Below are 15,686 nucleotides of genomic sequence, written 5' to 3'. Positions count from 1 at the left end.
CGGGCACCTACGTCCCACCTAACTCTAAGATAACTAGGAGACTTAGAGGCGATACCTCCGCTTTCGTGACCGGGTGGTGCGCACGGGTGTCTGCTCGGAGGGGCTTTGGTTTAGATCCATGCTGGGTTCTGAAATGTCCCTGGAGAACGGGGTCTGCAGGAGGGTCATCTGGGTGGCTTCCGGAGCCAGCGCTTGACTGAACGCGTGCACCTCGTCTCTTATCTCATTCAAGATCTGGCGCATTTGGCTCACCTGCCCTGTCAGGTCAGCCATGCTCTGGCCAATGACACGCATGCTGTCTGCCATGTCCTTGTGGACCACCACCAGCTCATGGCAGAACTGCTTAAAAAGGTCCGTCTGCTGAGCGTGGGAATTCAAGAGCTGTCTGTCAAAGCTGGAGAGAGGCGGGCTCCGAGTGGGCCTGCTGGAAGACATGATGCGAGGGGCTGCATGCTGAACCTCAGGCCTCTGACTGATGGCTTCTGACTGATCCGATGAGGAAGACGTGCAAAGGAGGGAGGGCCCAGGGATCAGGTCTGCTTCTTCCAGATCGCTGGCAAATGGTGGCAGATGATAATGTTCCCGAGAGGGTCCTGGCATTACAACGTCGTCGTCATCAGCTTAAAACAGAAGGAGAGAGACATAGATTATCACCAGGCACCTTTCATCTGCTGACAACAGAAAATGAAAAGACGACACTCTACTGATTTCTGAAAGACTCAGAACCCCAACAGCCCACTTTCTAAATCTCAAAATCAACCTGTAATCCTGAGAAATGTTAAATCTAATTTGTGGGCCACATAAACTATATACTTGCTCTCATATCAGTCCAGGGAGGAACAGGAGGGGAAGGGATGGTGCCAGCCAATTAGGTTTTCAGGATAATCACAGTGAATACACAGGAGATAAACCTGTGTGCAATGACTTGCATAGGTTACTTCTTCTCATGCATATTCAGTGTACATATCCTGAAAATACGAGCGACTGATACTCTCTCAAGATAGGTCTAAGAAACATTGCTATGAAAGGAAACGTCAAAATCTCCCCATAATCATGGCCCGAGGCATTTTCAGCCCTCTCAGCCTTGAAATCCTCCCAACACGATTTCTTCACTCCCTAATCATTCATTCATTCTTTTTTTTTGGGGGGGAGGGGAGGGAGATTTCTAGTTAAATATTAGTAAATTTAACAATTTTTCCCTGATCCCATGAGTTTAAATTTTTTTCTTTTCCTCCTTGGTATTTAAATGCCTTGCCAAAATACCTGCTCAATCCTTGGTCTTCACTCCTAATCCTCAAGGACCAACAGGTCACGTTTCCAGGATTTTCTCAATAAATATATCTGAGAGAGATCTGCAGGAAAATCTCTCTCATACATAATCATTTGGGGTATCCTGAAAACCAAAACTGTAGGCGGCCCTCGAGGAATGAAAATGAAGACCACCCGCACATTTTCAAAACCCCAAACTTCCAGTTTGCTTCATTAAATTCTAGCGTTATCACTGCTTGCAAGCTAAGGTCCATACTTTAAGCCAGATCACTTCATCTCTGCCATTACGATAATACATACACGCAGCAGAAATAAAATAGTAGCTCCTTAGATAAAAGGTTTTTACGATCATCACTGAACGTGGACTAGGATTTTGTTGCACAAAAGCTAATTACAGAAACCCCTCCCCTCAGGAGTGAACTAGAGGTCTGCATGGGAGCGGGGATCGCGGGAATCCCGCAGGTCCCGCGGGAAACCCCCCCTAACCCACGGGGACCCCCCCTCTAGCCAACGGGACTCCCACGGGGATGGAAGGCTTTGGAAGCAGGGTACGCCATATAATATAATGGACACGTCAGCCTTAGTAAAAGAAGGGGTTTATAAGTTAATTACCTGAACAGAAAACAAAAAAAAAGGGTTCCACCAAAGAGATTCCACAAGGAAAACAGCAACGCAAACACAAAAGAAACTGTGGAATTGATGATCCTGTCAGAAGTAATTGCTGCTTTTTATGGGGACGGGCGGGGATGGAGGTAATTCCTTGCGGGGATGGGTGGGGACGGAGAGGATCCTGGTGGGGACGGAGAGGATCCTGACGGGGATGGGTGGGATTTCTGTCCCCGCGCAACTCTCTAGGGTGAACGTGAAACAAATTGTTTATCTAGAGGGCAACTACTGAGAAGTCTATTCATGTCATGGATGAAGGCCAAAGATGTTTATTTCACTCTTCATGTGGCTGGTTGGGCTTGACTGTCACCGAAAGTCCCGTCGCTGTGATGCCAGTCGCACCAGACTGGCCATAGGGTGGTTTGCCACATCACAGCGGTCCAGACCTTGAGCGAGGCTTATACCTCTCTATCTATCCATATAGATGTATCACTTCCTGGATATTTACAAAGCTATGATAGCTATTCGACATGGGAATTATCATGTGTTAACAGAACTGCACACCAACTACCAGAGTAAACGGATAGTGCTCAAAATGTACTCCTGAAAAAATGTATAAACTCTAAGGCCCTGATTCTATAAAAGACGCCTAGATCAGCTACACATGCCCACTCGATGCCTAACTTAATTATTTGATTAGGCTTAATCGGCACCGTTCACTGAAAATCGTAATTAAAAACCAATTTCGATGATAGGTGCCTAATTTGGCAGGCGCCTAGACAAGGCACCTACCAAAACGTAGGTGTTGGCAAGGACGGATGGTGAGCGGATCTTGGGCCTGTTTTGCATTTCGATGCCTATATTGAACTTGGGTGCCAGTATTTAGGCCACGAAAACCCTGGCATAAATAGGAAGCGCCCAAGGTTTTGATGCTTCCTGGCATTTAAGACCAATTCAGGAGCTGTTGAGTGCGATTCTATAAATGGCGCCTAACTCAAGACGGACAATCGCTATGCACTGCGTTGCTCAGCGCTGTTTATAGAATTAGGACCTATGAAGCTTAGAAGTTTGTCTTCGGGTTATATCCGACTTCACCTCATCCGGCCGGACAACGATTTGAAAATGATGCAAAACACCACATAATGAAACTAGTTTCACTGCTGCATCTGTGTCATTTTTTTAATGAACTATTAATAGTCTACGTCAGTGGCGTAGTAAGGGTGGGCGGCACCCCTCCCCCACCCTCTTCCCAGCCCCCCCCATCGCCACACGCGTGGCCCCTTCCCTTTCCCGCACCTTTATAACTTCTCCGGTGTCGTCTCGCCCTTTGACGCCACTTTCTAGGTGCAGGTCCCGGAAGTGACGTCAGAAAGAGTGCCGATGCGGGCAGCGACCTTGCCCCTGGGAGGTAACAAAGGCAAGGGGCGGGCGAGCACGCAGTAAAGAGAGGAGCGGGGGTGGGGGCAGAGAGCAGGAGGGCGTCGCGTCCTTAGGAAGACCGCACCCGGGGCGGACCGTCCCCCCCCTGCACTCCCCTAGTCTATATATCCAGAAACAGACAAGTACATTGGAGGCTTGGCCACTGCTTACTACATAACTAAAAAAAAAACAAAAAAAAACAAAAAAAAAAACACTTGAGCAGGCGATTTCTCACATAGCGTAAAAACTCACTTTCAGAACACAGCGTGCATCTCCATGTCTTCGCTACCCCTCCAAACACAAATGACTAGTTGTCTACAGCTCAAAACTGTCGTCACACTCATTCCGAGTCCACAGCACCAACAATCACATACCAGCTCTGAACCTCTGCAGTGATAACTGCCCCCGTCACTGTATATGTCACCAGAGCGCGAGGACTAGAGCGGACCATGTTGGGCTCTAGGGAACTGGGAGTGAAGCGATACAGCACTTCCTAGCAGGGCATTAAGTTGGTCCCAGGAGGTGAAGGTCACCACATTTTCTAGTTCTGAATCAGCTGGTTTAGAGTTTCCTAGTAGATTAGACTAGTTGCTGGGGAAATGGGCTACTGCAAATTCCATGAGCTAGGATGGCGCGATAAAGACAGGCCAGGAAGAGAAGTCGATCTCTGTTGTTACGGAAAGGTTGGGTATTTCTGAGAACATCTAAAATCAAGTCCTAAAGCTTTTGCTATTCTCTGGAACAAGAAATTATCTGAAGGGCTGCAGGAAGTGACATCAGACAGAGTCTACAGTTTATATCTATTCCGTCACTGTGAATTATAACTGGTTTCTTAGCAGTCAATCAAAACATGACTGAGAGAGAGTCTATACGATGCTGCCACTTCCCTTCACAGTGTCAGAGCCACCTTAAAACCCATAGTCCTGCCCAAGGCAAAAGTGACACGGGCAGGGTGGAGAAGGAGGGCACAGTCCAGGAAGTAAAAAAGTCAGGGGCACAGCTAGGTTAAGGAGGCCCAGAGGAAAGCATTTGGCTCTACCATCTATGTGTGAAATGCAACTACCACAGTCAGATAGGCCAAGTTCAGCTCTACACAAGCAACCAGACATGACAGATGTTTGGCCCAAGGAACTGCTAAACATTACATTGATAATGCTGAGGAACCAGACCAGAGTAACGTGTGCCACTGGCTGGAAGACAGCAAGATATGCAGACTAGTTTTCTGTTTGATTTTTCCACCACTTGTAAACAGAACAGAACCCCTACCCAATACTTATCATAAATTGTGTTTTCCTTCACTGGTACCCGTTGTTTGGCTCCAGGACCACCCATGCTCTTGTTACCACAATGACAAAGAGTGTAAGTTTGCTTCAGGCCCAGACAGAACGTCTTAGGCTCTACTAGAGAGCCCCATTTGCTCTACATCTTGCATTTTAAAACCTAGCTTCTACCTCTAAGCTCCAAAGTGCGAGCCCAAACTACATGCAAAACTCCGATCAGCAACATATACTATTAATTATATTACTTTCTAATGACTAGAAACAATTACTGGACTGCCCTAATGTTTATTGTACCTGTACGACCAGGTTGCTTGGATAAGATTATGAAGGATAGGAGATGCTAGAAACCTAATCTGAGAGCTTTAAATGAACATGAAAAGAGAAGGGACATGGACCTTTTTCCCCCACTCAGGATTATGCAACAGTTTCTTCTACTTTACTCCAAATGAAACAAAGTTGTTGACTAATAATGGACCAATCAGCATGAAGGAAATATCAGACACCTCATACCACACACAAACAGCACTTTTATTGGCCACTGAGACACACAGTGCAGGCTAAAGAGTGTTTAAGGAAGTATACTCACAGCTTGTTGAGGGACTTTCAACCATGCCAAGGTGTGCTCTTCGGAAGCCATGCATTTGCCGCGAATGAAGTGTAGACTCAATAGCCCTTTCATGAGCCGTCAGGACGATTGCTGGAGGGCGGCTTCCTCCTGGACTGGACAGGGACCTCTGCATGAAGGCCAGTTTGTCTTTGGTTCTCCTCTTCATGTCGTCCCATCTGTGCTTAATGTCTTTCACAGACCTGGGCACCTGGCTGACGGAGGTGATTTTCCTTGCTATTCCTTCCCAGATCTTGTCCCTGTCAGCATGGGATAGTCTCATTGTCTCCCTCCCAAACAGCATGGCTTCGTTTCGGGTCACCTCAGTGACCAGAATGTCCAGCTCTTCCTTGGAAAACTTGGGCTTCCTCTTTCTCTCGGTCACAGCTGCCATGTTCCTTGGGTTGAATGCCACAAAGCACAATTGGGTAAATGGCATTCGGTGTGGCTTACTCAATAAACTACATGGCAAATGCCAGAGGTGGTCATGGGCTACCAGGGTGGTATAAACCCAGGGTTTGGGGATGGTTTTACCATTGGTCATTTTTTTTCTTGGTCAAACCTGATTAGTAGGTTGTCCAACAATTTAAACTGTCCTGACTCTACTTCTGTATGTAGTCCCTGGTTTTGACCCTTTCCTCCTCTTGGATGCCACTGGAGTCATTACATCTTCCAGGGTTAGACCTGCTTCTAAACCTCACCGCATGTTTTATCATAATGATTTAAGGGACATCTTACTCGGAAAACTTCTGCAGTATACTTGCAACGTTTGGCAGAATATACAAATGTGATGTACCAGTCTTTCCCAGATCAGAAATTCAAACATTTTATAATTCACGTTCATCTAAAAAAGACATTATTCAATGTTAATTAGATTACTGATTGGATAGAAGTCCATTCTTAAACTGTTTTTCTTCTGGAATAAGCTGTACCAGCCCAAACCAGAAAGGTAGAGGGAGCCTCCATTCCTTCACTTAGGGGAAGGGAATGGCGGAGTATTGCAGTTTTTATTCTGGCTACTACAAGCAACATCTGGCAATTGCAAAAGCTGTGCCATGCTCTACACAAGCAACCAGACTGGACTCCTAACCCATTCAGCTTTGTTTGCTTGAGAACCTCTTTATCAAGCCAAAGAATAAAGCAAGAACGATTTAACCTTCAATAGGAGGGTCACAGAAATATAAAGTTCATGTTTTGCTGTTAAAAAGAAAAACAAAAAAAAATTTCATGCTCAATAAAACAAATTTGTAACGCTAAACAATAAAGATCAAACCGCTGGTATGTACAGAAATGGGTCTGTATTTCTGGTAGGCATCCAGCAGGGGGCAGTATCTACCGCTAGGCAATTCTGGTGGTATTTGTTCACGCATATTTCATCATAATGTGCAAACATAGTTCAGTCAATTTACATTCTTCCCCCTGATTCTTACAGCATTGATCTTTTTTTTTTAGCAGAGTTTCCTCTGGATTGCTAGTGAGAATATCAGGACCCCCCCCAGATATAGAGACAGGCTGAACAGCCTCAAAGATGGCAATTTTATGACAGGGCACTTAGGCAAGTGTAAGTGTGTGTGTGAATGTATTAGGAAGAATAGGCCCAGATGCAAAGTTGTCAACCCCGTCCAAGCACACACAAATTTGACTCGGACCCCTTGTAATATTAACTCCTTAGGCCCTGATTCTGTAAGTGGTGCCTACCATGGCGGGTGGGAGCCTGTCGCATGTCGGTCACCACTTACAGAATCGCAGCTCCCAGGCACCGTAAACTTAAGCCAGGGTTTTAAAGGCCTAAATTTCCGGTGCCCAGGGTCCTAAACTGATACTGAAGTCCGGCGCCACTCCCCCCCCCTAAACACGCTCACTTCCGGGCTCTCGTATCGCTACGTGCTGCTAGCCACCAGGGTCCTAGGCGCCGGTCCCAGGGGCCACGTAGCTGCGGCTATGTATTTTTTTGTAATGAGAGTTTAATTGGCGCAATCAATTATCACGCCACTTAAACCCCCATTAAACCAATTAAGTTAGGTGACGGTAGAACAGCCCTATTGTTAGGAAAGAAAAAGGCGTCAATGCTATATAAAACATTGAAAGAGGCTGATAGAGAAAAGGATGTCCCTTTTGATCATAAATGGTTGGGAGACCTAAATTTAAACCCAGGGGGAGGTGGATTGGAAATTATTTTGGACTCGCTCAGCTAGGCTCACTGTGTCAATCCACCTATTTTACTTTCCATAAAGCTTACTGGACTCTCGCTAAGATGGCTAGAGTACTGCATTTGTCTTCTGATGTGGGTTGGTCTTGTAACCAGCAATCAGGAACCCTATTGCATCTTCTTTACACATGCCCCAACTTGCAAATCGATTGGTCCAGTGCTTGGGCCAGAATTCAAGCAATATTGTATACGACTAATAATTTGTTGCTTTTGTCTTCTAAAATTGATCACATTGTGCTCCTCAAACCCAGAGGTCTCGTTACCGACATGATTCCATGATTGCATTGGCCATTCATCAAATTATAGGCAACAGGAATGATAACTCTAAGATTAATTTTCCTGAATGGTGGAACCATCTGTGCGTCATTGGGAAGTATGAGGAAATAATAGCAATCAAACAAAATCATTTTGCTAGTTTTACTAGACGGTGGGCCTCTCTAGTTAAGTTTTGAATGATAACTCTAATTAATCCTATTGCGTTTCGATTGTATGCAGCTGTTGTTGGGGGGTTTTTGTTTGTTTGTTTTGTAATACCGTATCATTGTTATGCATCCTTGTTTTTTGTTTTTTTTAAAAATATTATTGTATTTAAAAATCTGTTTTATTGTTATACATTGTTGTATTTAAAATTCAATTAAAAAATTTAGCTACCACTGCCTAATTCTCAGCGGCTTTTGTAAAATCTGGCACTTACTATTTATCTTTCTCTACAAAAGCTATGAAGCTCTTCCTCACCTCTGTTCTCTCCTGAGATTTTCAAGCTTAAAGTGCCTTAGCTGCTGGTGTGCCCAGTGGCGCCCGGGTGAGAGGCGCCCGGGTTGGTAGTGCCCCTCCCCCACCCTCTTCCCTGACTCCGTCACCCCTAAACGCTCCTTCCCCGCCCTTCCCCCACCGCCGCATGCAACACTTTCCTTCCCCCCCCCATACCTCTGAAACGTTCCTGGCGTGAGCAGCAATCCCCAACCTGATGTCGTGCCTGTGTGGGCTCTCCCTCCGATGTCACGTCCTGGGCGCAGGTCCGGGAAGTGACATCAGAAAAAGAGCCGATGCTGGTGCGACAGCAGGTTGGGCGGGGGGGAGAGGAGGGTTGCTGCTTGCACCAGAAATGTTACAGAGGTATGGGGGGGGGAGAAGGGGCAGAGAGGAGGACAGGTGTTGCGCCCCTATGAAGACCGCCCTTCCCCTGCCCTATGCCAATGAAGGTGCCTTAGGATAATGATGGTTCACCTCTTTCATAAGGTAACCTTTCCAGTCATTAAATAAAGATCATGGCTGTATTTTATGCTAATAAGGAAAGATGTGCCTCTTTAAGACAGAAAACCAAGCCTATGAAGCTGAAATTTTAAGGAAGCCGAAGGTCTGACTTAAGAGTCTCAGGTGCATTTAGGAACATAAGTACTTTGTAGTTTTGTACATTTTTATGTATAAATAATAAACTATACGTTTCAGGATGAAAATTACATTAAGGAACCTAGCAATGAAAAACCAGCTCTCCCCACCCACTTCTAAGCCAAGTCCTTTGAAAATTAATCCCATGAATGCGGCTATATGTACATAGGTAGGAAGGAATGTACGCAAACATCTCTCCCCTTCTTTTTTTTTTTCACAGGTACTGCTAAGTAGGATTACCAGGAAATCCTTCAGTAATTCAAAAACAAAAAAGCATCTGAGCCTCAGATTTGAAAACACAAGATATGCAAAATGCTTCTATTCCCTTCTGGAAGCCCACCTCTCTCCTTGAAGCAATTCTCACAAACAGTTCAGCTCATTTTCCAGAGGTTTTCTGGAAGTGGGATGGAAGGGAACAGGGACAGCAGTGAGCAAATAAAGTCAGAAATGATCCCTGTGAATTCAAAACAAATTCGCTCAAACCACCCAAATCCATGGGCTCTAAAGCCCCCGTTTTCCCTAAATTTTCCATCCATCCATGGAGTCTACCCAAACCTCAAACTGCCCTTACATTCTCTGTCTATACCCACAAAGCCCCTCCATTAGGGTGGCATCGCTGCAGAGAATGGCTCCTTCAGAAAGCATCTCTTAGCAAGGGGCGTAGCGAGGGTGAGAAGCGCGCCCTCCTCCTTCCCCAATCTCGTCTGCTGCGCGTGGCCCCTTCCTTTCCCCTGTACCTCTGGTTGAAGTTGTCGCTCCCAGCGGTCGACAACGTACTCCTCGCGACCCCCCGTCGGCTCCCCCACCCCTGAAATCCCCCCTCCTATGCGCGGCACCTGGATGCGACGTCGGTGGAAGGGCCGACGGGATCACAAACAGCACGCTGTTTGACCGCCACGAACAACTTCTTCCACTAAAGGAATGAGGGAAGGGAAGGGAAGGGGTGCGCGCTTGTGGAGGGGAAGAATGGGAAGAGGCGGGGGGTGGAGAAGAGGAGGGGTATCGGCGCCCCCACCAACATGGCGTCCCACCCTATACTATGCCACTACTCCTAGCATCAGTTGGTCAAACCTTAAAGCCTTCCCTGAAAGTCTTGCTTTCTGGAGCTGCCCTTCTGGGAAAGGTGAGCCAAGCGTAACAGTGCTGGCAATCAGGGATGGACTGACCAATCTGTCAACAAAGCAATCCCCAAAGGCCCACAGCAATAGAAGACCCAGTCTCCCCTAAGAAGCAATAGCCAGTAATGTCGGATTGATTAGGGCCCAGATCACTGTCAGCGGTAAAGAAGCAGCATACGTCAACAGAGCCTTGGAAGCCAAGCCTTGTGCACGAGGATTCGAAAGACTTTCCTTCTGAAGCCAGAAAGGCCATGAGAGTATCTGGACCTACCTCATCCAGTTGGCTTTCGTCTCATCAGTCCCATCAATGGATTTGTATCGGTTGTTCTTGTCGACAATCTGTAAATGGAACCAAATGGTTTTGATTAAGTACTTATTGGGTGCCTTTTATATCAACTACAGCCACTTCTATCAACTAATGCCATAGAGGTAAATGTTTCTATTGAATTGATTTTTAAAGATTTGTAAAATAAAACCAATGCTTTGGTCTGCGTAGTACAGAATGAATATGATATTTGAGTGCAGGTCTGTCGGCCAATCATGTTGGGCTTTTCATTCACCCGTATTCAAGGCCATGAGTGTGGAATGGATTATCCTGTTCTGTTTTTGGACTACTTTTTTTCTGCTTTATACAAGGGCAAATCAAAAAGTAAAGGCAAAATACATTGAACGGCTTTAATAGAAGTAGCTGTGATCAACTGAACATATCACTTTTCCACATGCAAGACGACGCATGTCTTGCATCGTTCATTTAGCGCCTGCATTCCTGCAGAGAAGAAGATTTTCGACCGCTTCCTTCACTTCATCATGCTTTGTCTTTTGCTCTACGGGTCGCAGTAATGCACCCATGTCTCGTCGCCGGTGACAATTCTCTCCAGAATACTCGGATCTTCTTCAAGAACTGGGTCGTGACCTCCACACACTGTTGCTTGTGCGGATCAGTAAGCTGTTTGGGAACCCATCGTGCGCAGACTTTCCTGGATCCCAAGGTATCATGTATTATGGCAAATGCAGATCCATAGCTGATATCCAAATTTGCAGTCAACCGAGACACAGTTATCCGTCCGTCTTCTCTAATCAAGGCATCCGCCATGGCAATGTGCTCTTGTGTGCGCGATGTTGATGGGTGACTACAACTACCTTTGCCAGTTACACCTTTTCGTCCTGCCTTTAAACCCTTTTAACTCTTAAACCTTTCGTTGATTCGTGGTGCAATATCAGACAGTGAATTTCCACAGGTTTCACGCCCTTTGCCCAAAGAAAGTGCACTACTGCACGTCGTTCTTCAATGGTGCAATCTTGAAATGGAGCGTCCATGTTTCTGACCTCGTGGCTGCTACACGACAAAAGGCTGAGTGCTGTGTGGACGAACTAGCCAAGAGGCAATGTATGAGTGGTGACACGTCAAAACCGCGTAGGACAAAACTGCGCCGACAATCCCGCGCAGGACTTATGCTCTCCGCCTTAAAACACTTCCTGTTAGTGAGGCAGTACGATGATTAGAATAGCCATAGTTTCCTCTTGGTGTTTTAAGATTTAATGACTAATTTATCCCTTGGCACTGGAGAGTTATCACTTAATTATAGCACAGAGTGATATTCTTATCTTCAATTAGATTTAACATAATGAAAACAATTTTTTCTACACAGCAATGTTATTCTCGGTGATGTAGTAAGGGGGGGAGGGTGCCCAGCGCAATCTTTGTGGGGCGCTGGCACCTCTCCACCCCCACACCTATTTAAAATTTTCACCAGCGCAAGCAACTACTTCTAGTGTGCTGCTCGCGCTGGCCTGGCTGCCTCTGAAGTAACTTCCGGGTTGCGGGGCCAGGAAGTGACGTCAGAGGAAAAGCCAGCAGAAGCTTCTCGCGCTGGTGAAGATTTTAAGAGGTAAGGGGGGGGATGGGAAGGGAGGACATGAGGAGGGTGCGGGGGATTGGCGCGCAAGGTACGGGTGGGCGGAGAGGAGGTTACGTGGGGACGCCACCACCCTGGGTGTGTCCTACCCGCACCGTGCCATTGATTATTCTTGCTGTTATTGGTAGTGCAGACCTGATCACTTAGTACACGGCAATAAATTCTCAGCCCAGGTTACCAATGAGGAGACACCAAATACGTGGTTATACAACAAAAGAAAACTAAGGTAGAATAATTGGTAAAAAAAAAAAACCCCAAAACAAAACCCCTTAGACTCCCAACGAGGATGACTCCTGCAGTTTAGATTTAAATTTAAACGATCCAAATAAAGGGATTTCAATCCGGGCTCAATTAGCCCTTCGAATCACAGAAAGCCCCGGGCAGGTATTCATAGGCGACTAGCACCAGACCTGAGGTCTAAATAAACCCTGCCCCGTACATCATCTTTTCCCTTGTTCAAAACAAAATTCTAATGCAAATATGTAAATGTATAAATATAAAGCGCAGGTGTGCATTCGCATCGAGATGAGAAAGGGAGATATGAAATGCTTTAAATCCCCAGAAAAAAAAATCAATCAAAAATAAAAATCGATCAATCAAAAATGATCAAAAACCGTGTAAAAGAAAAAAATCACAATGAAGTTTCAAACCGCTAAGACACAATTCAACTTAGCTGGATCCTCTCAGGCTGATATCGCCACTGTGTCTCCACTCGACAAGGCCCCGTTTTGAAATCTTCATCAGGAGTGGGGAATACTGAAGAGACGAGAGAACTCGTCTGTTAGCTAAAAGCAAGTGTACAATCAATCCTGCTCCACCGGCAGCAGCGTCATCTGAGGGCGAAAAAAAAACCAATGGCGTCTGGTGAATTCATAGACGCTCAGGAGGCCCGCCCACAGCAACGCACTCAAAAACGTGATGACAGGGTTTTCTGTGATACGGAGGGTTAATTGAGCCCGGATTGAAATCCCTTCATTTGGATGGTTTAAATTTAAATCTAAACTGCAGGTGTCATCCTCGTTGGGAGTCTAAGGGGTTTTGTTTTGGGTTTTTTTTTACCAATTTTTCTACCTTAGTTTCCTACTGTATTGGCAATATTTTTGGTTTTTTTGAATCCAAACAACAAAAGAACCAGCAGAAAGGCAAGTTCCCAGCTGTGGGAAATTAATCCACTCACCAGCCATGAGAAGAATCCGGCAGACTTGTCCTGGCTGGAGATCTGCCCTTCATAAGGGCCAAAGATGTGTCCTTTAGGAATCACTTCGTCCAGGCACCGCACGTCGCTCTCCCCGCTGGCTTCTTTCACTACCTCGATCCCTGTCGGCACTGTCAGCGCTGCACGCTCCGGCACCCCGACTGGCACTGGGGTGTCCGACACAAAAACGGGAGGACCGTGGTTGGGGCACGCATCTACAAAGTACTCCTGGCAGGCTTCACAGACTGTTGAGGGGGAGGGAATGTGGCATTAATTCAGGAGAAAAATTAACGCAGGCAAAGGAAAACCTCAGCCCTCTCGTGCATGTAACAACAGATGTTTGAACTGAGATTACACAGTTGGCTTAAGCATCCCTTAGTAGGTTTTACCTTTGCACGACTGATGACGAGCGCCGGGCTTACTTTTCGCAGCTCTGCAGAACTACTGCATTACTGACAGCTCAAAGAGGAGCATACAAGAAAATATGACCAGCAATTTGCTAATCAGACAGAAAGATCAACTAATGAGAAAGTGAACCTTGTAGAGCAGGGGTGTCAAAGTCCCTCCTCGAGGGCCGCAATCCAGTCGGGTTTTCAGGATTTCCCCAATGAATATGCATGAGATCTATTTGCATGCGCTGCTTTCATTGTATGCTAATAGATCTCATGCACATTCATTGGGGAAATCCTGACAACCCGACAGGATTGTGGCCCTCGAGGAGGGACTTTGACACCCCTGCTGTAGAGTAACCCACATAAGCACATTTCAGTGTTTTCTTGGCACTGCTTTCCTGAAATAGCTATCAGAAGCTCCACAAGTGCTTAGATTTGGGACAAATGTTATGTGCGTTCCAGGACCCTCGTCACACACTTGGCAACAAAGTTTCAGGCATTATCTGTGCTAGGGGTGGGGGCCTGTAATCCTTGCACAGACAAGACATAATAAACGTAATAAAGCACTAGTGAAAGGGCCTACAATGTACCTGCTTCAAACAGTCAAGAAAAATCAAAGTGGTCTTCCAATGCACTTACACCAGAAGTCCACTTGCTGGAAGCTCTTGCTCATGATCAAATCCCGTTTTCCCTTTAGTTTTTTGGGTTCCATTTCCATGAACTGGTGATCGACCATCCTAGAGCTGGGAAGGAAGCAAAAGGGCACGTTAGAGCATTAAAAGAAAAAAATAAAAATAAAAATGCAATATTGGGGTCAAACCAAAGATCCATCAAGCCCAGCATCCTTTCTCTGATTCAGGTCACGAGTACCTGGCAAGATCCTAACAAACAGACCCATGTCTCGCATCCAAGGATGAGCGGCGGCTTTCTCAAAGCTACAATGCAAATAATGGTTGATTGACTTTTCCTCCAGAAACTTATGTAAAAACCCTTTTCAGACACAAGCTACGCCAACAGCTTTCACTACATCCTCGGTGAAAAAATATATTTTTTTTCCCTCCACAATTTGTTTTACAGGTGCTACCTAGCTGTGTTCTCTAGTCCTAGCACTACTTACCCGTTACACTCAACTCATTATTTTATAGACCCTTCAGTTGCCTCTTCTCCAAGTTGAAGAGCCCTAACCTCTAACTTTTCCTGGTACGAAAGCCTTTCCATCCTATTTATCAGTTTGGTTATTCTTCTCTAAACCATTTCTAGTTCTGCTATATCCGTTTTAGGATAGACAAGAGCTGCACACAATATTTAAGATGTTATTGTGCCACTGATCTCTATAGAGGTATTATGACACCTTTAGTTTTATTCTTCCCCCCCCTGTTCAAATAATGCCCAACATTTTGTTTGTCTTTTTAACTGCTATCATACACTGAGCTCATATTTCAACATATTGTCCATAAGGATGCCAAGAACTTTGACTTGGGTGCCGATGGCTAATACGACTCGGCAAAACGAAACCGATGTTTGGATTTATTTTCCCCCAATATGTATTATTTTGTAACGTAACCAATTTTATTTGTATGCCACAATACACCATGTAAGTTTGATGCGGTTCACAACAATTAACTAAAGACGACATAAGCAGGGAGGATATAGGTACAAATTATACAAAATACCGCAATCAAATTAATTCACAAAGCTAAAAAATACGACCACGTTACCCCACTACTCATCAAATCTCACTGGCTTCCAATTTCTCACCGAATCACTTTTAAAACATTATTTCTAGTTTTCAAAACATTAATCTCAAATGAACCCCTATTCATTTCTAAAATGTTAGTTCCATATAATCCTCCTCGATCCTTAAGATCATCTTTATCTAATCAGCTTTCAGTTCCTTCATTAAGAATAATCGGCACTAGACGCAAAGATATGTTTTCAGTGGTTGCTCCATCCTTGTGGAACTCCCTACCAAATTTTATTAAAAATGAAAAAGATCTTATTTCTTTTAAAAAATTGTTAAAAACCTACCTATTTCAAGATGCATTTGATTTATGAATTGATTTATTTTATATTCTTACATGTCTTTAATTTTCTTTTCTCTTGCTTCATTCTAATCATACCTATTGTATTACCCATTCTATGTAAATTCTAACAAATAATGCAATTGTAACTTTCCCCTTCCTTCCTACCCAATCATGTTTGTCCACATTGTTTTGTCAAATTGTCTAACTTAAGTGAAATTACATGTAATGCCACAATCTGCTGGTTTTTAATTGTACATCGCTTAGA

General features: G+C 45.0%; 1 protein-coding gene across 4 annotated transcripts in view; it reads right to left on the bottom strand.

Moving 5' to 3' along the window:
• PRDM11 (PR/SET domain 11) overlaps positions 1 to 15,686 on the bottom strand; it is an 85,968-nt gene that overhangs the window by 37,776 nt on the left and 32,506 nt on the right. For all 4 annotated transcript variants that reach the window (XM_033928234.1, XM_033928232.1, XM_033928235.1 and 1 more), the window contains exons 3-5: positions 14,037 to 14,140; positions 12,988 to 13,250; positions 10,166 to 10,233 (exon numbers count right to left, since the gene is read on the bottom strand). In XM_033928234.1, the coding sequence (XP_033784125.1) occupies positions 10,166 to 10,233; positions 12,988 to 13,250; positions 14,037 to 14,140 (435 nt within the window). The remainder of the gene's footprint in view (positions 1 to 10,165; positions 10,234 to 12,987; positions 13,251 to 14,036; positions 14,141 to 15,686) is intronic.

Source organism: Geotrypetes seraphini, chromosome 19, assembly GCF_902459505.1.
Source record: "Geotrypetes seraphini chromosome 19, aGeoSer1.1, whole genome shotgun sequence".
Taxonomy (NCBI): domain Eukaryota; kingdom Metazoa; phylum Chordata; class Amphibia; order Gymnophiona; family Dermophiidae; genus Geotrypetes; species Geotrypetes seraphini.
The sequence above is the reverse complement of the archived record's forward strand: the minus strand, read 5'-3'. Positions and strand labels throughout refer to the sequence as shown.